At 47.6% G+C, this 27,171-nt stretch overlaps 2 protein-coding genes across 9 annotated transcripts in view; one reads left to right on the top strand and one right to left on the bottom strand.

Moving 5' to 3' along the window:
* Positions 1–2,969: 2,969 nt before the first annotated feature.
* Positions 2,970–9,456, bottom strand: LOC138764071 (uncharacterized). Its single transcript, XM_069939393.1, has 2 exons — positions 8,917–9,456; positions 2,970–4,198 (listed from the first exon to the last, which is right to left on the bottom strand). The coding sequence occupies exons 1-2, from the start codon at positions 9,180–9,182 to the stop codon at positions 3,196–3,198; spliced, it is 1,269 nt and encodes a 422-aa protein (XP_069795494.1). The 5' UTR covers positions 9,183–9,456; the 3' UTR covers positions 2,970–3,195.
* ssx2ipa (synovial sarcoma, X breakpoint 2 interacting protein a) overlaps positions 5,437–27,171 on the top strand; it is a 100,407-nt gene continuing 78,672 nt past the window's right edge. For 5 of the 8 annotated variants that reach the window (XM_069939390.1, XM_069939389.1, XM_069939387.1 and 2 more), the window contains exons 1-2: positions 7,179–7,268; positions 9,238–9,499. The gene's annotated coding sequence lies outside the window, so the exon portion shown is untranslated. Of the gene's footprint in view, positions 5,546–6,677; positions 6,808–7,178; positions 7,269–9,237; positions 9,500–27,171 lie in introns of those variants that run through there. The other 3 variants (XM_069939384.1, XM_069939386.1, XM_069939385.1) reach the window with 3 other exon arrangements.

The following is a 27,171-nucleotide window of genomic DNA, read 5'->3' as shown; positions in this document are numbered from 1 at the left end:
TGTTCCATTCCGACTTCACCCTGATCAAGGTTCTTTTGTGAATCCTGAAGCAAAGTATTCATTTAGGACCTTATTTTGGAGGAAAGTGTAGGCAGCTCTTGTATCAATGTGCTGCGGTCCAGAAGAATCCTTCCACCTCTCCTCTCCTCACTGGATTGTACATAATCATACCCATCTGGTTTTCCCTCCCTGAACTCATATCTCTGAACTCCAATGAGCTAAAATGAACATATTAAGAAAATTCTTTAACCCCAGAAATCATGTGAGGGCAACTTCTTTGAACTGCCTTCAAAGCAACAAAGATATCCTTCCAAAATTCCAGAGCCATGTGCAGGAGTCAGAGCCTGACTAACTTGAGAAAGTGAACCATGTTGTTAATGTCCATCAATTTGGAATAGCCTATGCTATGATGTGACAATTGTCCCAGCGACCCAGCAACCAGGATTGGGGAAATTGTTCCAAGTTGTCCACAGATGTTACTTACTTACTGTGACAGAGAAAGAGGCCATTTGCCTCATCAGGTTCTCCTGACTACCAGCAGATCTTCCTGTCAGTCCCATTTCCCTTGTCCTTGCCCCCCTCCAGCCTTGCAGCTCATCATTTAAATCATCACTTAACTAGTGGCGTATTGTGAACACACAGTATCTCACTTGTCAGGAAGGTGCGAAAGTGATGGTACTTCCTGAGAAGACTGAAATGAGTAAGGCCTCTGGACACCATCATGTCAACCTTCTACAGGAGCTCAATCGAGAGTATCCTGGCCGGCTGCTTCACAGGGTGGGTACGGTTGCTGCAGAGAAATGGATCAGAGGTCAATCCACAGGACCATAAGAGAGGCAGAGAGGACCACTGGGATCTCCCTCCCCCCCCCCCCCCCCTCCATCGACGTGATCTACCAGGATCATTGTCTGAAGAGGGTACACAAAATCACTGAGGACCCTCCCACCCGGCACACAGCATCTTACAGCTGCTTCTGTCGGGGAAGAGATACAGGAGGATCAGAGCCAGCCCCACCAGGCTGAGGAACAGCTTCTTCCCACGGGCAGTGAGAATGCTGAATGACCAAAGGAACTGCTCACACTGACCCTCCGAGACTCTACTCTTTATTTAAGAACATTCATTTATTTTTGTATATACTGCCCATTGAAGCAATGGAAGCGACTTCAGTAAATATATTTAAGACAAGGTTGGATGGATTTTTACCCAGTAGGGGAATCAAGGGATATAGGGAAAAGGAAGGTCGGTGGAGATGAGCCCATCATCAGATCAGCCATGATTATGAGCTGCTGTTTCATTTAGCAACTGTCACTTTAAAGGTTAGTACAGGCTGTGACCATTCACAACTGTGGAGAGGACTGAGTGCCCAAAATATCCTCTGGAGGAAGAGAGAGAACATTTGTTGCTTTATCCAGGGACAGGTGGGGAGAGAGGCATGAGAGAAACTTGGTGATCAGCAGAGATGGAATGATGTTGTGAGTGAGCAAACAGTTTGGTGGGTCTCAAAGGCAAGGCCCCTGAACACAGTTTTGATGGGGAAGGATTTTATTTACAGAAGGCAAGTGTGGGAAATGGTAACTGATGCAGCACACACACACAACTGGTACATGCAATGCTCAAAGAAACATCACTCCGATGCCCCACCACCCCTTGGATCAGTGCAGGCACGGCTCTATGCTACAAGGGACATTAATTAAACTCTCTCAACCCTTTTAACAGTGCACAGCTTACCAACAGTTTCTCCAGCACCCTTCCACATTTCTAGGCCTGGAGTGAGGCAGGGTGGTCCCAAGCTGGAAAAGAGAGAGAACAAAAAAAAACACATGGCACCTTTCTAGTGCTGGAGAGACAAGCCCAGACCATTTACAGGGGCTCAATGGGTCAGTGGCAGGAGGGTTAATCTAATTACAACAGCCAATGGCCCAAGGCTAAGTCCAGGCAGACTGGAGAGGGCAGTCCAGGTCATTTACATGGGTACAATGGCAGGATGTGCACTAATGGGTGGGGTGGAACCAAACCTTGATTGGCAGCTGATGTATCCTCCGTCTTGATAGGGGACAGTGCTGTCACATGACAGCCACAACCCTTCCCATTACAATCCACCCCTTGGAGGTCATAGCACTCACTAATCATGAGACAATCAATAACTCTATGTATATGTTAGGAATAAAAACAAAATGATGTTTAAAAAACAATACTAATCAACTGGGGCAATACATACACTAGTGCTTTCCAAATGCTGGACAAGGCACATAGTCAAATTCAATGACAACACCTCACCAGGATCGTCATGTACCGATGCGGCAGGGTGCTGTTGGAGCTGCTCCCCAGTGTCAGAGGGGAGGGTAGAAAAGGAAATTTGTTTGGCCACTGACTCCTATGACTGGTTTCTCCAGCTTAGCTGGCAAATGCAAGTACCCTTACCCCCAACGCCTGCAAGAAGGCCGTGCAAGGTCATCTATCAGGTGCCAGAGCCCTCTCTTGGCTTGAGCATCCCATGCCTTGGCCTCATATTTGGGCGCTCCCTACACACAGAGCCCAGATGCCAGTCACCATGCTACCCCATGGTGAGGCAGGGTGAAGGCTGGCAGGTATACATCCAGGGTGTACCTGGGGGGTGCTTGTTTCTCTGGGCTGACGTTTGACACCAGGATGTCATTCCCACTCATGTTCTCTTTCAACGGTTGCCCCAAGTGCCTGTGTTGGATCCCTGTAATGATAGCCAGGAGGAGTCAGATTGGAAAATTAGCCAATTTAGTGTTTTTAAATAAAAGCTCCCACAGTCCCACCCCATGAGGTGTTTTTCTGTTAATGGGAGGTTCTGGGGTGATGCTGTCATTGTGAAACAAAATATATACAATGTTTCCTACCTTGCTCAAGTTACAAACTGTAACTTTGCGACCACAGACTGAAATTATGTATCTATAAATTGTATGTTCAATTTCTCTGAGTGTGCTGAGAGACATTATGCGTAGTAAAAACCACAGCTAAGCGTGCAATTTAAATTTTTTTTTACAAAGGCTTGATATGATTGAATGTTCAGCGATAGTTTCCATAGCATCAGCTGTTCCCTTGCTGAGGCTTTTTAGCATAATACATGACAAACTGTCTTATTGGTCAGTAGTCAGTTCAATGTCACTGTACCTTTCCTTTGGCTTGGCTTCGCGAACGAAGATTTATGGAGGAGTAATGTCCACGTCAGCTGCAGGCTCGTTTGTGGCTGACAAGTCCGATGCGGGACAGGCAGACACGGTTGCAGCGGTTGCAGGGGAAAATTGGTGGGTTGGGGTTGGGTGTTGGGTTTTTCCTCCTTTGTCTTTTGTCAGTGAGGTGGGCTCTGCGGTCTTCTTCAAAGGAGGTTGCTGCCCGCCAAACTGTGAGGCGCCAAGATGCACGGTTTGAGGCGATATCAGCCCACTGGCGGTGGTCAATGTGGTAGGCACCAAGAGATTTCTTTAGGCAGTCCTTGTACCTCTTCTTTGGTGCACCTCTGTCACGGTGGCCAGTGGAGAGCTCGCCATATAACACGATCTTGGGAAGGCAATGGTCCTTCATTCTGGAGACGTGACCTACCCAGCGCAGTTGGATCTTCAGCAGCGTGGATTCGATGCTATCGGCCTCTGCCATCTCGAGTAGTTCGATGTTGGTGATGAAGTTGCTCCAATGAATGTTGAGGATGGAGTGGAGACAAAGCTGGTGGAAGCATTCTAGGAGCCGTAAGTGATGCTGGTAGAGGACCCATGTTTCGGAGCCGAACAGGAGTGTGGGTATGACAACGGCTCTGTACACGCTAATCTTTGTGAGGTTTTTCAGTTGGTTGTTTTTCCAGACTCTTTTGTGTAGTTTTCCAAAGGCGCTATTTGCCTTGGCGAGTCTGTTGTCTATCTCATTGTCGATCCTTGCATCCGATGAAATGGTGCAGCCGAGATAGGTAAACTGGTTGACAGTTTTGAGTTTTGTGTGTCCAATGGAGATGTGGGGGGGCTGGTAGTCATGGTGGGGAGCTGGCTGATGGAGGACCTCAGTTTTCTTCAGGTTGACTTCCAGGCCAAACATTTTGGCAGTTTCTGCAAAACAGGACGTCAAGCGCTGAAGATCTGGCTCAGAATGGGCAACTAAAGCGGCATCGTCTGCAAAGAGTAGTTCATGGACGAGTTGCTCTTGTGTCTCTGTACAGGTGCTAGCAAAATCATCAGGGACCCTGAGGAAAGTGAAATAATGATATAATGGATAATTGACACCTCTGGGAGAGATTGAATAGGTTGGACATTGTATCAGATTAAACTGTGACAAAGAGTGGGACTGTGGAATGTGACTTGTCTCTTGTCCCAAGTAACTGCAAATTGCTCTTGTCCCAAGTAACTGCAAATTGCTCTTGTGAGTTGAACTGGAGGAATGAACTGGAAAAGAAATCATTCTTGTTGCAGGGTCTGTACTATGGGCTACAGACAATCTTGGAGGGAGGGGGAACAATAACTGGTTCCCCTTTGGTTGTCCCAGCTACAAATGTAGCCCGTGCAACCCCGAATATAAACTTGCTCCGTTAGTATAAAGGGATTGTTCCTTTAAAACCTTGATCCTTAGAAAGCATTCAGGGAAAAGTCCTATTAACACTGTTACAGGAATATGTGGCCTCAGGTCCCCCAGGCAGGAGTGGGCAATGGAACAAATGTGCCGGGGGGGGGGGGGGGGGGCATGGGGTCTGCCACCCGATGGGTGAGAATTCCTGCTGGTGCAGATGAGACAGTTCCTGTCTCAGCAGATCTCTGAGCTCAGTCTTGACTATTGTTTCCAGTGGGGAAAGAGCAGGGGCAGCCCTAGGCTTTATCCCAGGGTGGTTGTAGGTTTCCCCTGGCCCTTTTACTCCGCACAAAGCCACAGGTCATGAATGGCAGAGGTTGGGATCCCGTCTATGCTGGCACAGACCAGCCCTGTGCACAGCAGATCCATGAACAGCTGCCTGCCCTATGGACCTGGGTGGGCTCCCCCCACACTGCATGTATTCTAGCCCTTCCAGAAGGGTGATGGCATCCTTAGCCATCATCCTTAGTCTTTCCATTAGCCGGTGCCATGAGGGGCAGGACCACTGACTTGAGGTCGAGGGCTGTGATGGTTATGAGGTGCCCCGAGTATGCTGGTCACCTTTGTATTTTCAATAAAATGTTGGTTGATGGCCCCCTCATAAATCCTGTTGATCAGGGCCCATTCCCTAATGACCTGGGTACCCTCTCCTACCTTGATCCCGTGTGGCCTCCTGTGGAGGTTCCACTCCAGGTGGGTCGGATACCGAACCTGTATTGGCTGTGACCACTCGTTCCCAGAGGGTTGACCCATTCTTGATCCCCTCCAATGGTGCGTGCAGGGCATTGTTGACCATCTGGGAGTCAGAGGTTGCCCAGGGCACTGGGACTGGCAGCGTTGGCCCGCCAGTGAGGGAGCTCCTTCGGGGGAGAAATCCTGAGTTTCAATCGTATCCATGTGGCCCCGGGCGTGCCCCCAGCTCCCTCCTCCTCTCCTCTGCAGTGGACGTGGGACCGCAAAGTGACGGGTAGGGGTTGCAAGGGCTCGAAGGTGGGGGAATGGGAGGGTCGTGATGGGACCCTGGCTCTTCAAAGGGGGCGGGCTATTGTGGCAAAGGGGCGTGACCACCTCTTCAAAGGGACGGGCTATCGTGACAAAGGGGCGTGGCCACTTCTTCAAAGGGGCGGGCTATTGTGACAAAGGGGCGTGGCCACTTCTTCAAAGGGGGCCGGCTATCGTGGCAAAGGGGCGTGGCCATCTCTTCAAAGGGGCGGGCTATAGTGACAAAGGGGCGTGACCACCTCTTCAAAGGGGCGGGCTATCGTGGCAAAAGGGCGTGACCACCTCTTCAAAGGGGGCGGGCTATCGTGGCAAAGGGGCGTGACCACCTCCAAAGGGGCGGGCTATCTTGACAAAGGGGCGTGGCCACTTCTTCATAGGGGTGGGCTATCGTGGCAAAGGGGCGTGGCCACCTCTTCAAAGGGGCAGGCTATCGTGACAAAGGGGCGTGGCCACTTCTTCAAAGGGGTGGGCTATCGTGGCAAAGGGGCGTGGCCACCTCTTCAAAGGGGCAGGCTATCGTGGCAAAGGGGCGTGGCCACTTCTTCAAAGGGGCGGGCTATTGTGACAAAGGGGCGTGGCCACCTCTTCAAAGGGGCAGGCTATCGTGGCAAAGGGGCGTGGCCACCTCCAAAGGGGCGGAATATTGTGACAAAGGGGCGTGGCCACCTCTTCAAAGGGGCGGGCTATCATGGCAAAGGGGCGTGGCCACCTCTTCAAAGGGGGCGGGCTATCGTGGCAAAGGGGCGTGGCCACCTCCAAAGGGGCGGGCTATCGTGACAAAGGGGCGTGGCCACCTCTTCAAAGGGGGCGGGCTATCGTGGCAAAGGGGCGTGGCCACCTCTTCAAAGGGGGCGGACTATCGTGACAAAGGGGCGTGGCCACCTCTTCAAAGGGATGGGCTATCGTGGCAAAGGGGCGGGGCCACCTCTTCAAAGGGGCGGACTATCGTGACAAAGGGGCGTGGCCATCCCTTCAAAGGGGCGGACTATCGTGGTAAAGGGGCGTGGCCATCCGAACCGGGGGTGCGGCTTGAGCTGTGCAGAGCGCTGACGTCATCGCTTGGGGGCGGGGGGTGATGGCAACCAATGAGCGCCGGATTTGCTTGCAGCCGACCCAGCGCCCAATCAGTCGGCTCCTTGTACTGACGTCCGTGAAGAAGGGCGGCCGGCGGAGCGGAACGAAGCGGCGCGGAGCCATGGCCGGGCGGACGGCAGCACGGAGCTCGATGTGAGGCGGGAAGAAGCCCGGGGGGGTGGGGGGAGGTTGTGATAGAGTCCGCCCGACGCGCAGGCGCGGCCACGGCTGCCGGGCCCGGCTGCTCAGGCAGTGACAGCGGTTGCCATGGAGTTCGCCCGACGCGCAGGCGCGGCCACGGCTGCCGGGCCCGGCTGCTCAGGCAGTGACAGCGGTTGCCATGGAGTCCGCCCGACGCGCAGGCGCGGCCACGGCTGCCGGGCCCGGCAACTCAGGCAGTGACAGCGGTTGCCATGGAGTCCGCCCGACGCGCAGGCGCGGCCACGGCTGCCGGGCCCGGCTGCTCAGGCAGTGACAGCGGTTGCCATGGAGTCCGCCCGACGCGCAGGCGCGGCCAAGGCTGCCGGGCCCGGCGGGGCGCGTTCCCCGAGCGGCTGCACTTGAAGCGCAGTCCCGAGTCGGGGGGTTCCGACCTCGCCGCCGTTTGGCAGGAGGTAAGAATGCTGCCCCCTCCCCCGGACTAGACAGGCCGAACGACCGGTGCTGTGTTCTGAGCCGGCTTGGAGTTGGTGCTAGCGCCGCTGAGCCCGTGTGGTCTCCTGGGGAGGAGGAAGGGTCTTCATTCTCTGCCCCTTCCTCCCCCCCCCCCCCTTCCCCGCGGTCACGGGGGACCCTCAGCAGCACCAACCGTGTCCAATATATGGCAAAGAGGAGCATCCCTGATCACCGTTTCGGGCTTGAGCCCCCTCATCAAGGACCCGCTCGACCAGCCCCTGAAACCCCCCCCTCCCCCACCCCCCTCCCTTCCCCCCACCCTTCCCCCCACCCCCTCCCTTCCCCCCACCCCCTCCCTTCCCCCCACCCCCTCCCTTCCCCCCACCCCCCTCCTTTCCCCCCACCCCCTCCCTTCCCCCCACCCCCCTCCTTTCCCCCCACCCCCCCTCCTCCCCTCCTTTCCCCCCACCCCCCCACCCCCCCCCTCCTCCCCTCCTTTCCCCCCACCCCCCCACCCCCCCTCCTCCCCTCCTTTCCCCCCTCCCCCTCCCTCCCCCCTTCCTCCCCCCTCCCTTCCCCCACCCCCCTCCTTTCCCCCACCCCCCTCCTTTCCCCCCACCCCCCTCCTTTCCCCCCACCCCCCTCCTTTCCCCCCACCCCCCTCCTTTCCCCCCACCCCCTCCTTTCCCCCCACCCCCCTCCTTTCCCCCCACCCCCCTCCTTTCCCCCCACCCCCCCTCCTCCCCTTTCCCCCCTCCTCCCCTTTCCCCCCTCCCCCTCCCCCTCCCTTCCTTCCCCTTCCCCCCTCTCCCTTCCCCCCCTCTCCCTTCCCCCCTCTCCCTTCCCCCCTCTCCCTTCCCCCCTCTCCCTTCCCCCCTCTCCCTTCCCCCCTCTCCCTTTCCCCCCTCCCCCCTCCCTTCCCCCTCCCCTCCCTCCCCTTCCCCCTCCCCTCCCTCCCCTTCCTCCTTTCCCCTTCCTCCTTTCCCCTTCCCCCCTCCCTCCTTTCCCCTTCCCCCCTCCCTCCTTTCCCCTTCCCCCCTTCCCCTTCCCCCCTTCCCCCCTTCCCCTTCCCCCTTCCCCTTCCCCCCTTCCCCTTCCCCCCTTCCCCTTCCCCCCTTCCTTCCCCTTCCCCCTTCCCCTTCCCTCCTTTCCCCTTCTTTCCCCTTCCCTCCTTTCCCCCTTCCCTCCTTTCCCCTTCCCCCTTCCCTCCTTTCCCCTTCCCTCCTTCCCTCCTTTCCCCCTTCCCTCCTTTCCCCCTTTCCCCTTACCCCTTCCCTCCTTACCCCTTCCCTCCTTACTCCTTACCCCTTCCCCCCTTCCCTCCTTTCCCCTTCCCTCCTTTCCCCTTCCCCCCTTCCTTCCTTTCCCCTTCCCCCCTTCCCTCCTTTCCCCTTCCCCCCTTCCCTCCTTTCCCCTTCCCCCCTTCCCTCCTTTCCCCTTCCCCCCTTCCCTCCTTTCCCCTTCCCCCCTTCCCTCCTTTCCCCTTCCCTCCTTTCCCCTTCCCTCCTTTCCCCTTCCCTCCTTTCCCCTTCCCTCCTTTCCCCTCCCCCCCCCCTCCTTTCCCCTCCCCCCCCCCTCCTTTCCCCTCCCCCCCCCCCTCCCTCCTGGAGCAACTCCGCTTCGCAAACAGTGGGATCCCTAACCCACGTTTCGGGGCTTGAGCCCTTCATGGAGATCTGGGCACTGTGGTTTTGACTCCGACCGCGGCGTCTTTTGCTTCCTTTCGGTAAAGCCACGGTTGCTTTTCCTTCCTTCTTGAATGCAGTGTATTTATAGGTCAGGACAGCCTGGGGGTGAGGGGAGAGCGAGCCACCCTCTTGTCGCTCCCCCTGCTCCAATTTTAGACTAATTGGGCGATATTCCAGACTAACATTCACACGTTGAAAGCGCGGAAGGGTGACGGGGTGGTTCATTTGATCGCAGTCTTATCTCTGAGCCCAAGTTTTCCACGCTCCACCCCGTGCGCAGGAGTCGCTGCATTCAAGTTGTCCCTGCGGTCAGGTGTCGTCTTTCTGTGGAGGCACGGAGCCCTGGCCTCCTTTGTCCCCTTGTGTGAATGCAGAAGATATTGGTTCTGTGCTTGGAAGAAGGTCGTGGACATTATCTCGGTTAAACCAGCATCCAGCGTGACTTGTGGAAGCTTCATTCAGTGACTTTTACTGCATCTCATCGGCCATTCAAAATACTTCCGTGATTCGAGAGGATCAAATGTTTTGCGATGCTCTGAAAGGCAAGTGAACGTTGCTAAAGCAATCTAAGTTTTGTTTTGAATGGGGACATTGAGAGGATATAGTAGGACCACACGAGAGAAGAGACTGGCCTGAGTCTGGGGGAAGCTGGATCAACATTTGAAGTGATGACGTCTGGTTCGTTCAAGAAAGATCTTTAGAGAAGGGGAATAGATGCTGTACTTTCCTGTTGCATTCTGTAAATGATTATTTTTTAAAAGGTGGGGTGGGGCGAGGTTCATGTGGATTCCAAACACCTGACTGGTTATGCAGAATTAAACCTAGAGGAACATATTGAGTAATGGAGAACTAGATGCTGATCTTGCTACTGGAAGCAATCACTAATTCAGTGAGGTTATTAAATTGTATTGAATTATTTATTTTTCATCCAAGTTTCTTCGAATAGAATTGAGGCTTGTGCAAATTAAAAGATGTAGTGGACTGAGGGGGCAATTTATCTTGGCTCTCCTTGAGCTGCACAATTTGCTTTAAGCAGTAGAGAGAGTTTCTAAAATGTAAATTTTGTTCAAAACTCCACAACTTAAATCTTTACTCCCTCCAAGTCCCAATCAGTGCTTGCTAACCTACTTGGGTTGCAGGAAATGATGATTCTTCTTTTAAAAAAAAACATTCTCGAGTTTTTCCCCCTGTCTCTCCCTGGCTTTACTCTTTGAATCGTTGTAAATGTCCATAACCCTCTACAATCATGGCAATTCTGGCACTTTGTATTGTCTCTGAATTTAACTGCTCTTGTAGCCATGCTGTATCGCAGAGAGAGAGATTCAAATTTATTGTCAGAGTACATAAATGACATCACATACGACCCTGAGATTCTTTTTCCCGTGGGCCAGGCAGAATTACCACTTATTGGCAGTGCAATAAAATACTGACTCAATGTACATGTGTCAACAAATAAAGAAATGTAAACAACTGTGCAATGCAGGGAAAAGAAATAAATAAAGTGCCCAGGACGAGTCCCTGATTGAGTTTATTGTTGAGGTGTCTGATGTTGGAGGGGTAGCAGCTGTTCCTGGTGGTGTGAGTCCTGTGGCATCTCTACCTCTTCCCTGATGGCAGCAGTGAGAGCAGAGCGTGAGCTGGGTGGTTTTGAAGAGGTTGCTTGTTGTCTGGATGTGGTGACGATTTGGTGGTGTGAACAAGGGGTGAGTGCAAGAATGTAGCACAATAATCTCTGAATAATAAGAATGTTGGCTTTAATTGAGAAGGGTGCTCATGCATTTCACAGAGGAGGGAGGGGTTGTGCGGACAATGTCGACAAAGTCAATAGGCTAGCAGCAGAACAGCTGAAAAGCTGAGCTGGCTGTCTGCTCACAAGAGGCTGAATATCAATGTTTTAATTCTTCAGTGAAGAAAAGTCCAGCTGTCTTCGAGCCTGTAGAAAGACCAGTCCTTAAATCCTGTATTGGGAAAGACGGAAACTTTAAAACAAATCTGTTTCTGGTTGTCTTTGAAAGGATTGTCAGCATTTTCTATTTTCTCCTGGGGTATTGGTTTTTCTCCTGCAGTTAGTTGTCTATGCAGCCCACAAAAATACTGAAGGGAGACCACAGGGTCCACAGATTTCTGTGTGATCTCACACCAATGCTTCTCGAGTGGTTAAAGCAGAGGTATGCTTTGTTTTGTCTGTATGTGCTGAGGGAAGTCCATTTCTCTACCCTTCTTGATTATCAGTGCTTTTAACTGACTTTGATTTTCAGAAGTTAGAACAACCAGAATCAGATTTATTGCCATGAAAGGGTTTGAGCCCTAATGTCCCACATAGGAGATCAGCAGGCAACATTAGAGCACATAGTATTGGGGGTAGGGTACTGACGTGGATAGAAAATTGGTTGGCAGACAGGAAACAAAGAGTAGGGATTGATGGGTCCCTTTCAGAATGGCAGGCAGTGACTAGTGGGCTACCGCAAAGCTTGGTGCTGGGACCGCAGCTATTTATAATATACCTTAATGACTTGGATGAAGGGATTAAAAGTAACATTTGCAGATGACACAAAGCTGGGTGGAAGTATGAAATGTGAGGATGTTATGACAATACAGGGAGACTTGGGTGTGTGGGCAGATGTATGGCAGATGCAGTTTAATGCGGATAAATGTGAGGTGATCCACTTTGGTGGCAAGAACAGGAAGACAGATTACTATCAAGTTCAGAAAAGGGAAAGTACAATGAGATATCGGTGTCCTTATTCATCAGTCACTGAATGCAGTCATTGAAGAAAGCTCATGGCATGTTGGCCTTCAAAACAAGAGGAGTTGAGTATAGGAGCAAAGAGGTCCTTCTGCAGTTGTACAGGGCCCTGGGGAGACCACACCTGGAGTATCGGGTGCAGTTTTGGTCTCCAAGTTTGTGGAAGGACATTCTTGCTATTGAAGGAGTTCACGAGGTTAATTCCCAGGATGGCAGGACTCTCATATGTTGAAAGATTGGAGTGATTGAGCTTGTATATACTGGGATTTAGAAGGATGAGAGGGGATCTGTTTGAAGCATATAAGATTATTAAGGGATTGGATTGGACATGCTAGAGACAGGAAACATGTTCCCAATGTTGGGGGAGTCAACAGAGGCCACAGTTTAAGAATTAAGGGTAGGCCATTCAGGATGGAGTTGAGGAAAAACATTTTCACCCAGAGGGTTGTGGATCTGTGGAATGCTCTGCCTCAGAAGGTAGTGGAGGCCAATTCTCTGGATGTTTTCAAGAAAGAGTTAGATAGAGTTCCTAAAGATGGTGGAGTTGAGGGATATGAGGAGAAGGCAGGAACGGGGAACTGATTGTGGATGATCAGCCATGATCACAGTGAATGGCGGTGCTGGCTCAAAGGGCCAAATGGCCTACTCCTGCACTATTGTCTATTGAATGTGTCATGAAATTTGTTGTTTTGCGGCAGCAGTATTGTGCATTACAGGTGTAAACATTGCAATAAATTACATTTTTTAAAATTAACTAAAAAATAAATTGATGCAAACGGTGAAAAAAGTGAGCTTGTGGTTCACTGGACATTCAGAAATCTCATGGGGAGGAAAAGAAGCTGCTTTTGTACTGTTGAATGTTCGTCTTCAGGCTTCTCTACCTCCTTCCTGCTGGAAGCAATGTGAAGAGGGCATGGCCTGGGTGGTGAGGCTTCTTGAGGATAGAGGCTGCTTTCTTGAGACATGGCCTCTTGTAGATGTGAAGACTGATGTCCATGATGTGGCAAGCCAAGCTTACAATTTTCTGTAGCCTCTTTCTGTCCTGTGCAATGGCACCTCCATACTAGACAGTGATGCAACCAGTCAGAATGGTCTCCACAGTACACCTGTAGAAATTTGCAAGAGTCTTTGGTGACATACCAAATCTCCTTAAGACTTGCAAATTTCTACAGATGCACTTTGGAGAGCATTCTGACTGGCTACATCACTGTTTTGTATGGAGGTGCCAACACACAGGACAAAAAAAAGAGTTGTGAACTCGCCATCACGGTCATCAGTCCCATCGAGGACATCTACAAGAGGCGGTGTCTCAAGAAAGCAGCCTCTTTCCTCAAGGAACATCACGATCAGGCCATCGGGAAGGCTTGAAGACCCAATGACACAAGGACAGCTTCTTCTCTTCTGCCATCAGATTTCTGAATGGAAAATGAACCATAGACATGACCTTATTTAAATGTAATTTCATAGCAACATTTGCCCTGTAATGCTATCGAAAAAATGAATTTCATGATACATTTGTGACAATAAATTCTGATTCAAATGAAATTTAGCCACTGGAGAGCTCCTCACGATTGCATCGACAAAGAGGTACAGCCACTGGCAATATTTTTCAGTGGAGGGAGGAAAGGGAAAGGTTTTTGAATATCAAACATTTTTAATTGAAATTTGGTATGCTTTTGCTGAATCGGCTGTTCCAATAAACTTTGAAGTTAATGAGGCAATGGTTGGGAACAATCAAAGCCGAGGGATTTGAAACAGGATCAGCCAGTCAGCTGATCTTTGCCAGTTTTTTCATTACTGCAGTGCATTGATATCAAAACCTTAGTGACATGGTTGCATCTAAAAACCCAAATGTAATTTCTATTTAAAATTACACTTGCGATGGCAACTTTTGCCAGTAGACCTATTCAAAGTAGAGATTGATTTCAGGTGTGATTTCAAGGATAAAACTCAGAAGCTGTTGAGAATTGTTGCTTCCTTCTGCACAATTCTTCAGTACTCAACATTATGAATGATATTGAAAGATGTTTGTATACAAATTAAGTGAATGTTGGGGAAATCCATGCTACAGTTTTGGTGATTGTCAGTCAGTCAGAATTTATTGTCACAAAATTCGTTGTTTTGCAGCAGCTTCACAGCACAAAATTTCATTAAACCATCTTACAACAATAAATGAAAATAATGCATGAAAAGTCAAATAAGACAGTATCTTTGGCTCATTGATCATTCAGGAATCTGATGGCGGAGGGGAAGAAGCTGTCCTTGTACCGCTGAGTGCTCGTCTTCAGGCTCCTGGACCATTTTTCCTGATGGAAGCAGAGTGGGTGGTGGGATAGAGGCTGCTTTCTGAAGTTACCACCTCTTGGAGATGACCTTGATGGAGTGAAGTTTGGTGTCTGTGATGTCACAGGCCGTGTTAACAACACTGGAGTTTTTTCCTATTCTGAGGGTTGGTACCTCTGTACCAGACAGATTGCTCTCCATCGTTGTACCAGACACTGATGCAACCAGCCAGAATGCTCTCCTTGGTACACTTGTATAAGTTTTTGAATGTCTTTGATGACTTATTGAATCTCTTCAAACTCCTCACCAAGTATCATCGCTGGTGAGCCTTCTTTGTGATTGGATAGACATGGAGGCCCAGGACAGATCCTCAGGGATGTTGACCCCCTCCAGCTATTTGAAGTTCTTGACCCTCTCCACGACTGAGCCCTTGATGAGGATTGATTCGTGTTTTCCTGACTTCCTTCTGAAGTCTATAGTCATCTCCTTGGTTTTGTTAACGTTGAGTGCAAGATTGTACCAGGGTGATACCAGTCAACGAGCTGATCTCTCTCCCCCTCCCGTACACTTCCTCTTTGTTGATTGTGATTCTGTTGACGACCGTGGAATTGCGCCTGGCCACACAGTCATGGGTGTATAACGAGTAGAGCAGTGGGCTAAGCACGCATCCTTGAGGTGCACCTGTGTTGTTAGTGAGGAGGAGTCGCTGTTTCCAATTCGTGCTGACAGTGGTCTTCCAATGAGGAAATCAAAGATCCAGTTGTCAAGGTTGGGGGGGACGGGGTGTGGTGCAGGGGTCTAGGGTTTGGAACTTGCTGATCAGCACTGAGGGAATAATGGTGTTGAAGGCTGAACAGCAGTTGATGAAAAGCAGCCATATGTATAAGTTGTTGTTTTCGAGGTGATCCAGAGATGGCTGGAGAGCCAGTGATATTCCATCTGCTGTGGAGCGATTGTTACGACAGGCAAATTGCATTGTGTCCAGACCTTCGCTTAGGTATGCGTTAATTCTGGCCATGACCAACCTCTCAAAGCATTTTTTCACAGTACCATAGAAAACGACAGCACAGAAAATAGGCCATTTGGCCCTTCTAGTCTGTGCTGAAACACCATTCTACTAGTCCCACTAACCTGCACCCATTCCATAACCCTTCATCCATGCATCTATCCAATTCTTAAAACGTAAGAGTGAGCTCACATTTACCATGTCAGATGGCAGCTGGTTCCAAACTCCCCCCACTTAGTTTCCTCTAAGCCTTTCCCCTTTCACCCTAAAGCCATGTCCTCTCATATTTATCTCTCTTAATCTAAGTGGAAATCGCCTACTCGCATTTACTCTGTCTATGCCCCTCATAATTATGTAAACCTCTATCAAATCTCCCCTCATTCTTCTACACTCCAAGGAATAAAGTCCTAACCTGTTTAACCTTCTCCTGTAACTGAACTCCTGAACACCCGGCAACATCCTAGTCAATCTTCTCTGCACTCTTTTGATCTTACTGATAACCTTCCTGTAGTTCGGTGACCAGAACTGAACACAGTACTCCAAATGTGGTCTTTCCAAAACACAAACATCCCAACTCCTGTACTCAATACTTTGATTTATGAAGGCCAAGATGCCAAAATGTTTCTTTACAACCCTGTTTACCTGTGACACCACTTTTAGGAAATTATGTATCTGCTCTGGGAAGGCACCCACCCTGGGCACACATCAGGAACAGGCACCCACCCAGGGCCCACAGGTTGGGTTTAGGGTTACAGGTCCGGGTGCTGTGGACACTGGTTCTGAGCGTGCACCAGGTGCTGCGGACATGGTATCTCCTTTACTCGCTTGCCACCGCCACTCAGCACCTCCCCTCCACCCTCGTGAATGGTCAGAATCTCTCCCTGTCTGTTGTCAATTGCCATCTCCCCATTGGCCTGGCCTGTCAAGGCACATCATGCAGCTGGCTTGTGCTCCTGTTCCGCCGTGTCTCGCGGCACGGCAGACCTGCAGCCCTTGAATTGAGTGTGATGACACGAGAAAAAAAAAATGGCTGCGCATGGCCTATGGACCCTGGGACGCTGCATAGGTAAGTGCACTTTCTGCCCCTTAATTTGTCCTCCATTTGGGGCCTACATCCCAAAATGGAGGACAAATTAACATCTGGCTTGAGGTGGTGCTGGACGGAGGGCTCAAATGTTGGACTGTCTGACCTAAAACCGGATGTCTGGCCACCCTTGCCTGGCACCTTGTGAGATTCAACCTCTTGAATGATGCTCTGACATTGGTCTCAGAGACAGATACCGGAGAGTTCTCAAGCCAAAGTGTCCATTGTCCTACTTTTTATTGGATGACTAGCTATTAAAATAGTGTTGAAAGCTTTCATATCATCAAGAGATTTTTCATGATACAGGGGCTCTCTGCATCAGATATATGTGTAATGAAGTGCAATCAACCCCTTCAGCAAACTAAATACTGAATTGTTTTATTTGCACTTCTACTCTCTGTACTCCTTTGATGTCCTTGCTGAATGATGATGGGAGCTATCAAAAGCTTTAACTAACCCAGAATGCACAGCATCTTGGAAATCAGCTTGCCACATCTGTAGTCCCTTTTGGCATGTTTAATTTCAGGGCGCAATCCTGTGCCACCCAAAAAGTAAGTTTTTAACTGAACTTTTAAACTAGTTAGTTCAAGTTTTGTATCAAATGTTCCTCTGGCTTTATATTCTTCTGTCAGAGGGAATAGTTTCTGTTCTAAGCTTATGAAACCTCACCCGTTTTGTTAAATTACACCCCAGTGTTTCGCTCCCTCTGCGAGCATGGAGCTCGAGGGGCTTGTCATAAAACTAAAACTCTGTCATTTGGAAGCCAGTCTGTCTGTGTAACTCTGCCCCATACATGCTGCTTGTCCCACTGAGATCATACAGCTGTGTTGTTTTTTGCTCCACAAAGGGCCTGCTAAAATATAGAAACATAGAAAATAGGTGTTGGAGGAGGCCATTTGGCCCTTCAAGCCTACACCGCCATTCATTTTGATCATGGCTGATCATCCACTCAGTACCCTGTTCCAGCTCTCTCTCCATACCTCCTGATCCCCCTAGTCACAAGTACTAAATCTAACTCTCTCTTAAATATAGCTATGGAACCGGCCTCAATCACTTCCTGTGGCAGAGAATTCCATAAATTCACCACCCTCTGAGTGAAAAAATTCTTCCTCATCTCAGTCCAAAAGGACTTCCCCTTTATCCTTAAACTGTGACCTCTGGTTCTAGACTTGCTCAACATTGGGAACAATCTTCCTGCATCTAGCCTGTCAAATCCCTTAAGAATTTTGAAATGTCCTCTTGATTGTCTAAACTCCAGCGAGTACAAGCCCAGTCGTTCTAGCCTTTCTTCATATGCAAATCCCGCCATCCCTGGTATCAATCTGGTCAACCTTTTCTGCACTCTCTCCATGGCAATGATGTCCTTCCTCAGATAAGAAGAACGAAACTAAACACAATACTCCGGGTGAGGTCTCACCAAGGCCCTATACAACTGCATCAATACCTCTCAGCTCCTGTACTCGAATCCTTTTGATATGAACGCCAACATACCATTCGCTTTTTTTTACTGCTTGCTGCACCTGGCTGCCCACTTTTAATGACTGATGCACAGCGACACCCAGGTCTCTTTGCCTCGCCCCTTTTCCTAATTGGATCTAAATAACTTAACCATCATTATCCCACTTATTTTAGGCAATCGGCAATTATTCAGACAATTATGCATTAGTTTATAGTCATTTATTTATATACACATGCGCGCGCTCACCCACACCCCTAGATTTTTTCCAATGCATTTATTTATTTAAAAAATGTAGACGTACAGGGCCTTCTGGCCCACGAGACTGTGCCACCCAAATTGATCTACAAACCTCAGCAGCATGGCGCTAATTGTGCTGCCCTATATTCTGCTCGACTGAATGGATGGGGCCACTTTTCCACACCTTAAACTGAATCTGCCATAGTTTTGTTGCCCTCTCTTTGTACCTGTGAAGCAGGCTTCGACCTCTTTATCTTGTTCAGCAGTGATTAATGGGATATGTTGAGGTCATATGAAATCTCGCCATTCCTCAGAGCGATGCATGGCAATGTTCCTAAATGTCCTTGTGTGCAATTGAAAACGACCTTCATTATCAGAAAAACTTGCACCTCTGTTTTCAAGTGCAAAATTAATGAACCCCGTTTGCCACATCTTTGGAACCCCTGGGGATAACCTGATTAAAATGTTATGTAGTTAACTGTGGGTTATGTTTGTTTGAATAATTATATTAGCAAAGTTTAAAGTAGTGCAATCCAGACGCTGAGGATCAATGAAGATGTGTACATGATGAACAAGACAGGATGTCTGCAAGAGAGCTTTTCTTATTATTCATTCAATGATGTGGGCTTTGCAGGCTGAGCCTGCAGTTAATTACCCATTCCTAATTGTTTTTGAGAAGCTGGTGGTTAGCTGCCTTGTAGAATTTTTGCATTTCTTCAGGTATGGTTTACCCTTTGCTCTGTCCACTGCAACAGCAAGGACCTTGTGGCCCACTCTTTTTCCCATTGGGCACTCTTCAAATGGATGGCATTAACATTGACTTCTCTGGCTTTCATTTAAACCCACCCCCTTTCTTCCGCTATCACCTTCCCCCAGCTTTGTCTCCCAACCCAGTGGTTTTCAAACTACCCCCTAAACTTACATTTTAAGCAATCACTATGCCATAACTGTTCTGGGATCAGTAAGGGATTGCTTAAGGTGGTATGTGAGTGGAAAGAAAAAAGGTTTGAAAATGACCATTTTAATTGAACCTCATTGACTCGTTATGTGCACGGTTTCATAACTCCAAAGGAAATGGGCTAATGACAACTTTTCTCAAGCAAAATATTTCAGTAACAATTAGGTCTAGAGCAGTGATTCTCAACCTTCCCTTCCCACTCACATCCCATCTTTTCACACTGGCGAACCAGTAGATTTGCTGTTCAGTGAACTGGTTAAGGAAGCTGTTTTTGCTATTCACACTGGACCATTGTTAATTGGTCATCATGAGGCATCCCCAGGGGATAGGGGAGTTTCTCCTTCACTGGTGACATCCGAGTGATGCATCGAGCGATGGTGGACCTGCCCTAAATCCTGATCGATGTATTACGATCTTGATTTTAAACTAAATTAATCATGCCTAATTATAACATAATTATGCATTATGTACAGCCCTTCAGCCCCTGTTATTGTACCTACCTATATAAACCTTTTTAATTCATAAAATACCGTGGGAAAGTTGTATAAACCACATACCTGCACAATTTATGAACACCATAGGAAAGTCCTAGCGGCAATAGACCACGGGAAAGAGCAATAGCGGACCTACCCTCCCAGAATTCTGTGTGGCAGAGAAAGAGCTGTATATACAGAGCACTCATGGAAGGGTTTCTCTGCCGCATGGAATTCTGGGAGGGCATGTCCTCCATTTTTCTCTCCTGCGACTTTCCCACAGTCCTTTAGACATTTATACCTTTTTAATCTTTTGTTTTCTTCACGTTCTTGCACTCACACAAAAACATATTCAATGTGTCACTACTTTATCCCAGGATACCAAAAGTCCCTTTCACACTGGGCTAATCGGAACTCGCGCGTCATCAGACGGCGGGGATGATATTACCTACCTAGATAGTGTCATCCCCGGTGTGATTTGATGCCTGTGTGGACGGGGGGAGAGGGGTTGTGTGTGGGATGGGGCTGTCTGTGATTGAGTGGAAGGGCAGGTGTCCGTGATGGAGTGGAGGGGGAGTGGTGTGATGGGTACGGGAAGAAGGTCGAGCAGGTCAAACCATGGAGATAATCCCTGTAATTTTTTCCCCATATATGGTGTGAAGGGATTTGATGGCTCACAGGATAATCAACAGCTCACTTGCTTTCCCTTTAGATGAATCAGCAGTTGATGCCACATGTTTACACTGTTCTGGTAAACAAGCCAATTATAGAGTGCAGAATGTGCTCTTCGGCCCATGATGTTGTGTCACTCTCACGGCCCTCTATCCATGTTCCTGTCTCTAGGCCATTTCATGTCAGGCCTCCGCTTGGAAGTCGGCTACAAGAGCGGATCTAAAACTTAAAACTTTCAGACAGCAGCCCTAAAAGGCTGCTCCAGCATTGCATTCATATCGAGAGGAGCTTCGTAGCACCCTCTGGAGCCAGTGGAGACGGGGCGACGGGTGCCGTAGCGCCACCCATCATAAATATGCGGCAGAGCAATGGCTGTCTTTCTGTGGTTGCCAGAAAGTTCCAGCTGCGTGGGGGATTATGGGTAAGGAAAACAGCCATTGCTCTGCCACATTTTGAGCCACAGAGAGTGGCCCTGAAGGCCGAAGCGGTAGATGAGGCTGTCACAGCCTGCACCGGTCGCCCCTTGATGGTTTCTGACGGCTCCCGCTGCCTCTCCGGCCCCTGTTGACAGCTCCGGCCTGCTGTCCCTGCTTTGAGGGGGTCAAGGAGGGAGAGGGGTGAGTGGGGAGATGGGTCGCGGGCTGAAGATTGAAAAGTATTGATGTTCAGAGAGACCTGGCTGGCCTTGTACATGAAAAATTGAAAGATAATGTCTAGATACAACAAGAAATTGGGATGGAAATGGTAGATATTTCAGGAAGATTTGAATAGTAGATAAGGACATTGAAATCCAATTTCTCAGGGCCTGGTAACACTATATTTCAAATGTTTTGTATAGGTCTGGCCTCCCTTTCTTAATGAAGGATGTACTTGTGAGAGAGGGTGTGGAACAAAGTTGACCAGCTTGATTCTTGGGTTAGAAATTATTTAATTTGCACAGAGGAAAACTTGTCCTGCATATGTATTGTTTGTCTGTACGTGTGTTGTGTCTGTGTGTTTTGCACCGAGGACTGGAGAACGCTGTTTTGTCAGGTTGTACTTGTGAGAACAGATGACAACAAACTTGTCTTTAAAGTTGGTCCTACAAGGAGAAATTAAGTAGGCTGATCCATTTCTCTACTCAGAATGGGGGTGGGGAAGATGGGAATGGCCTCAAAAGTTGTTCATAATTCTTGGGACAGGATTGACACTGGAGTGAAGATAGGTCTGGAACCATGGGTCGCAGTCTTGAGATAGGGGCATTGCCATTCGAGAGAAGTTTCTTCACTTAAAGGTTGGAATTCTCTATCCAAGATGGTTGTGGCAATCAGGCAAGAGATTGATACAATTTTGGAAATGAAGACGATTCGAGAGAATTGGTGTAGGAAAGGGATGCTGGTCTCATTGTGTGGGAGGCTGAATGACATTTTCCTGTTGTTTCTTGTGATTTTTCCTCCTTAATCTCAATAAAAATATATTTGGAGAGGGCCAAAATTCAAAGAAAAATTTAATTCCATACATATGAAAGTGCACAATGATTTTCTGCAGATCTATTTAATGAGTAGAAGACATTGATCCAGAAATAGGCTATTCAGCCCATCAAGTTTGCTTTGCCATTTTAATCATGAGCTGACTCATTTTCCCACTCACCCCTACTGCCCATAACCTTTGATACTCTGGCTAATCAAGAACCTATCAATCTCTGCCTTAAATACACCCAATGACCGGCCTGTGGCAACGAATTTTGTAGGCTTATCACTCTCTGTCTGAAGAAATTCCTCCACATCTCTGGACGAAGTGGCTGCCCTTCAGTCCTGAAGTTGTTCCCTCTTGTCCTCGACTTTCCCACCATGGGCCACAAGCTTTCTGCATCTACTCTGTCCATGCCTTTCAACGTTTGAAAAGTTTTAATGAGATTTCCCCCTTCATTCTCCAAAATTCCAATGAGTGCTGGCCAAGAGCTGTCAAACACTCCCCATATATCCTGCTTCACGAAGGGAAAGTTTTCCTGGGAAACAGATCATAAACTGAAAATTCGTAAAGCGAAGACCCATTGATGACTATTGGAGGCAATTTTTGTAAAAGCAAAATCTAATTATAAACCCATTATAATTTCTTTGTAAAAGCAAATTTTTTAAAGCGAGTATTCGTAAAGTGGGGTTTTCCTGTATATGATGGCATTTTTTGCTGTTACTGAAGTTTATGTACAATTTGTGTCATGGATCATAAAATTCTTTATGTTGGGGTATCTGTTTAGTTCACTTTAAGATTTCCTGAGTAGAATATATTGCGCTTATTTTGGGCAACATCTTGAGTATTTTGATTTCAAAAGCAATTGTTTGAGTCTTGGACATGGTTTAAGAAATAGTTTTAAACTGTGAACTTTATACAGATGGATAACTTGTGTTGTTCGGGGCCTGGTATAATATTAACTTTCACGTAGAGGAAAAGCCAGTTAAATTTTTGGAATATTCCAGGGGCGTAAATTAAGATTCTGGTATTGATTGCATGGCAGCACAGACTGTGATTGATTTGAAGTTATTCATCCACATGTTGCATGATTAATAAGGCAACATTTTTATTACTTGCGTCCCAAGTGTGCGTTCCTCAATTTATAGTTAGCATTTTGATGCAGTGAAACCCCGAGTATCTGGAATTCAAGCAACCGGCAGCCTCAAGTAACTGGCAAAATGCCATGGAAAATAAATAGGTTAAAAATACAGGTTTAAAATTGCATGATTTGCTGTTAGTTTGTCAATTATGCACAAGTAATCCCAAGCAGCCAGAAAATTCACTTATCTAGCATCTATCAATCCTCAGATACCAGGGGTTTTACTGTATTTGTTTGCAGAGGATCACTGAAGCACGAGTTGCTTTGCCCCCTAGACAAGGTAGGCCTCCAGTAAATCCTGTTGCTTAGATTCCTAATTTGCCCTCCAAATTTCATCCACCCATCACCCTTGTGCTTGGTTGTGCACATTAGGGTTTGAATAAGCAGTAGCTCAAGTTTTAAAATTTCCACCCTGAATTTCAGTCCCTTATGATGTTCTTTCCTCTTGTGCTTCATAGCTCTGATATCTCTGCTCCTCCAGTTCTGAACTGTTCAGGGGATCCTGACTTTAACCATTCGTGCCAGGGTCTTTAAGCATTGCAAGATCCTCTCGAAATCCTTCTTTGCTTCTCTTTCCTCCTCTAGTTTACTTTTCCCATGTGTTCTAAACCTTAATTGACCAGAAGCACCTTGGAATATTTTACTTGTGTAATAGTCGACCCGCCCCTTTTTTTTGGCCCAAAAATCGCGTATTTTCCAAATATCCCGTGTAAAAGTCGACACACTATCCCCACCCCTCTATGTTTGGCCTCGGCCGCCCTCCCAAACGAGCTTCCAAAGCCTCGAGTACCCTCCCACCTAAGGTCCCAATGCCCTGACTGCAGATCCTTGTCTCAGCTGCCCACCCATCCGAGCACTTGACACCGTGACCATGGACCCTCACCCTGGCCACCACCTGTCTGAACTCCCAACACCCTGACTGCAGACCCTCTCTCCAGCCCACCTTTTTGTGGTACTAATGCCTTAAACATGGACTTGCGGTCCCAGCCATCCAAACTTCTGATGACTTGAACGACTCAGGTATTTACCAAGGTCAAAAGTATGACCCAAGTAAAAGTTGACCCCCCCCCACACCCTTCCCCTCCCCATTCAAATTTGACCGAAAAATTCACTATTATACAAGTATATACGATACTTTAAAAAAAACATTATAACAATAGCTCCCCACATTACATCCATTTGGGCATCAAATTTATCCTTGGAGTGTTTGCAATTCACTATCTAAAATATTTGAGATTTTAAAAAAATTTCACCGTCATGGAAATGATGTGAAAAAAAGTACATACACTATTTTTCAACATATTATTTGACATCTGTGTGCGTAGATGGTGTTGCTTTGAGTTGTAAATGATCATAATTGAGACTGCTTTTGGAATTCACCTGCTCCTCTAATGTGGGTGTCACCTGTATACATTGTTGAGCCAACACTGTTGCATCAATTGGAAAGTATTTCATGAAAGGTAATAACCATTGAAAAGAACACTGAAATGTGCCATCACAATAAACAAGTTGCATCTTCTTAGGTGAGTGAGGATGGGAAAAGACCATGACAGGGAGGATGAAGGGGGCAAAGGTAAACGAGACAAGACTGCAAATGCTGGGAAACTGGAGCAACACAAAATGCAGGAGGAACTCGGTGGGCCAGGCAGCATCTGTGGAAGTCAACGTTTCAAGGCAAAACCTTTCTTCAGGAATCGCAAGATAGAGGCATAATCCTGAATAAAAGGATAGTGGGAGGGAGAGGAGCAGTATGGTGAAGGTGGTAGGATCAGCAAGGGGGAGAGAAGGTGCGGGTGGTGATCTCTGTATGCTTGCGTCCATTTCAAAACATTTTCATTAAAATGTTTAAATTTGGACATACAGTATAGGAACAGGTACTTTTGCCCCACGAGCCAGTGCCACTCAATTGACCTGCAACCGTGGTACGTTTTGGAGGGTGAGAAGAAACTAGAACAACCAGAGGAAGCCCACACAGACCTGGGGATAACATCCAAATAGCACCGGATTCGAACCCCAGTCGCTGGCGCTGAAACAGCGTGGCGTTAACCGTGCTGTCCTACTTTCTCATTTCTACTTTTGTTAGGTGTTAAGAACATGAGAAACAAGAACAAGGAGTCAACCACCTGGTCCCTTGAGACTCATCTGTTATGCAATAAGATCATTCCTGGTGGCACAGTTACCGTAGTGGTGAGGGCAACGCTATTGCAGCGCCAGTGACCTGAGTTTGAATCCACAGCTGTCTGTAAGGAGTTTATACCTTCACCCCATGTCCATGAAGGTTTCCTCCGACATTCCAAAGATGTATACAGTCATTAGTCACATGGGTGTATTTGGGTAGCACCAACTTGTGGTTCTGGCTCTCCAAATCAGTGATTTTTCTTTCCATTCACATACCACCTTACTGATCATAGAGCACCAATGGTATAGGGATTACTTATATGAGTGGAAAGAAAAAGTTTGATAACCACTGCTCTGAATCATAACTGATTTGTCCATGGACTTGGCTCCACTTATCTACCTGTGGCTCAAAAAGAAATCTCTGTCTCTCTCTCTCTCTCTAAATACATAATGCAGCCTCTGCAGCTTCTTTAAGCAGAGAATTGGACAGAGTCACTATTCTGGAAGAAGCATTTCCTCCTCCTCTTGGTCTTAAGCCGACAGGTCAGATTTCAGATTTATTGTCAAAGAGTACATACATGACATCACATAAAACCCTGAGATTCTTTTTCCTGTGGGCAAGGCAGAATTACAACTTACTGGCAGTGGAATGTACTCATGGAAATAAATGAAGGAATGTAAAGACTGAGTTCAAGGGAAAGAGAGAATAAGAAAAGTTTAAAAAGACAGCAGAATTAACTGGGCAGAAAGCTTAGGAACTGATAGGAGAGTACGGCCAAGTGCAATAGGCAATATGAGAGGGGAAGGGTTATATATGAATGCACAAAGTATAAGAAATAAAGTGAATGAGCTTGAGGCTCAGTTGGAAATTAGCAAGTATGATGCTGGAAGAATAGCAGAGACATGACTGCAAGAGGACCAGGGTTGGGGAATGAATATTCAAGGATAAGAGGGGGTGGGGTGGCTCTGTTGGTGAAAAATAAAATTCAGTCCCTTGCAAGGGGTGACATAAAAACGAGATGTAGAGTCAGTATGGATAGAACTGAGAAATTGTAAGGGCAAAAAGACCTTAATGGGAGTAATCTGCAGGCCTCCCAAACAGTTGCCTGGATATAGGGTGAAAGTTGAATCAAGAGTTAAAATTGGCATGTCGCAAAGGTAATGCTACAGTTGTTCTGGGGCATTTTGACATGCAGGTAATCTGGGAAAATCAGGTTGGTACTGGAACCCAAGAAAGGGAGTTTGTGAAGTGCCTCCGAGATGGATGCTGAGAGCAGCTTGTACTAAAGCCTACCAGGGAGAAGGCAATCCTGGATTTAGTGTTATGTAATGAACCAGATTTGATAAGGGAACTCGAGGTAAAGAATCCATTGGGAGGTAGTGACCATAATATGATGAGAATTAATCTAAGATTTGAGAGGGAAACGGGAAAATCAAAAGTATCAATATTACAGTTGAACAAAGGACACTATGGAGCCATGAGGGAGGAGCTGGCCAAAGTTGACTGGAAAGATTCCCCAGAGATGACAGTGGAACAGCAATGGCAGGTATTTCTGGGAATCGTATGGATGGTGCAGGAACAGTTCATTCCAAAGAGGATTAAAGATTCTAAGGGGAGTAAGGGGTGACTGTGGCTGACGAGGGAAGTCCAGGACAGTATAAAAATAAAAGAGAAGTATAGCATAACAAAGATGAGTGGGAAGCCAGAGGATTGGGAAACTTTGAAAGAGCAACAGAAGATAACTAAAAAGGCAGTTTGGGGAGAAAAGATGAAGGACAAAGGTAAGCTAGCCAAGAATATAAAGGAGGGTAGTAAAATATTTAGGTATGTGAAGAAGGAAAAAAATGAGTAGAGATCAAAGTTGGGCCTTTGAAGACAGAAATGGATGAAATTATGGGGAACAAGGAAATGGCAGTCGAGTTGAACAGGTACTTTGGGTCTGTCTTCACTAGGGAAGAGACTAACTATCTCCCAGATGTAATACCCTGTAGTGGTGAGAGGACCTATTACATTAGGCAGTAGTAAAATAGTAAAGACTGAAGGCTGATAAATCCCCAGGGCCTGATGGCCTGCATCCCAGGGTACATAAGGAGGTGGTTCCAAAATTTATGGATGCATTGGTAATCATTTCCCAATGTTCTCTAGATTCAAGATCACTTCTTGAAAATTGGAGGGTAGCTAATGTTATCCCACTTGTTAAGAAAGGAGGGAGAGAAAAAACAGGGAATTATCGACCAGTTAGCTTGACATCAGTGGTGGGGAAGATGCTGGAGTCAAATATAAAAGGTGAAATAGCATCTGAGTTGGCGTGGATTTATGAAAGGGAAATCATACTTGACTAATCTTCTGGAATTTTTTGAGGATGTAACTAAAAAATGGACAAGGGAGAGCCAGTGGATATAGAGAACCTGGGCTTTCAGAAAGCCTTTGATAAGGTCCCATGTAGGAGATTAGTGAGCAAAATTAGAGCACGTGTTGTTGGAGGTAGGGTACTGTCATGGATAGAAAATTGGTTGGCAGACAGGAAACAGAGTAGGGATTAACAAGTCCCTTTCGGAGTGGCAGGCAGTGATTAGTGGGGTACCCC

The sequence above is a fragment of the Narcine bancroftii genome, chromosome 5 (genome assembly GCF_036971445.1).
Source record: "Narcine bancroftii isolate sNarBan1 chromosome 5, sNarBan1.hap1, whole genome shotgun sequence".
In the NCBI taxonomy this organism is placed as follows: domain Eukaryota; kingdom Metazoa; phylum Chordata; class Chondrichthyes; order Torpediniformes; family Narcinidae; genus Narcine; species Narcine bancroftii.
The sequence above is the reverse complement of the archived record's forward strand: the minus strand, read 5'-3'. Positions and strand labels throughout refer to the sequence as shown.

What these genes read in the sequence shown, in the direction of transcription:
- LOC138764071 (XM_069939393.1), bottom strand. Translation starts at nt 9,182, where the DNA reads ATGAACCACCCCGTCACCCTTCCGCGCTTTCAACGTGTGAATGTTAGT. An exon ending in AAGGGCTCAAGCCCCGAAAC is followed by an intron (nt 4,199 to 8,916) that starts GTGGGTTAGGGA and finishes CACTTTCCTCAG; the next exon opens with GGTCCCTGATGATTTTGCTA.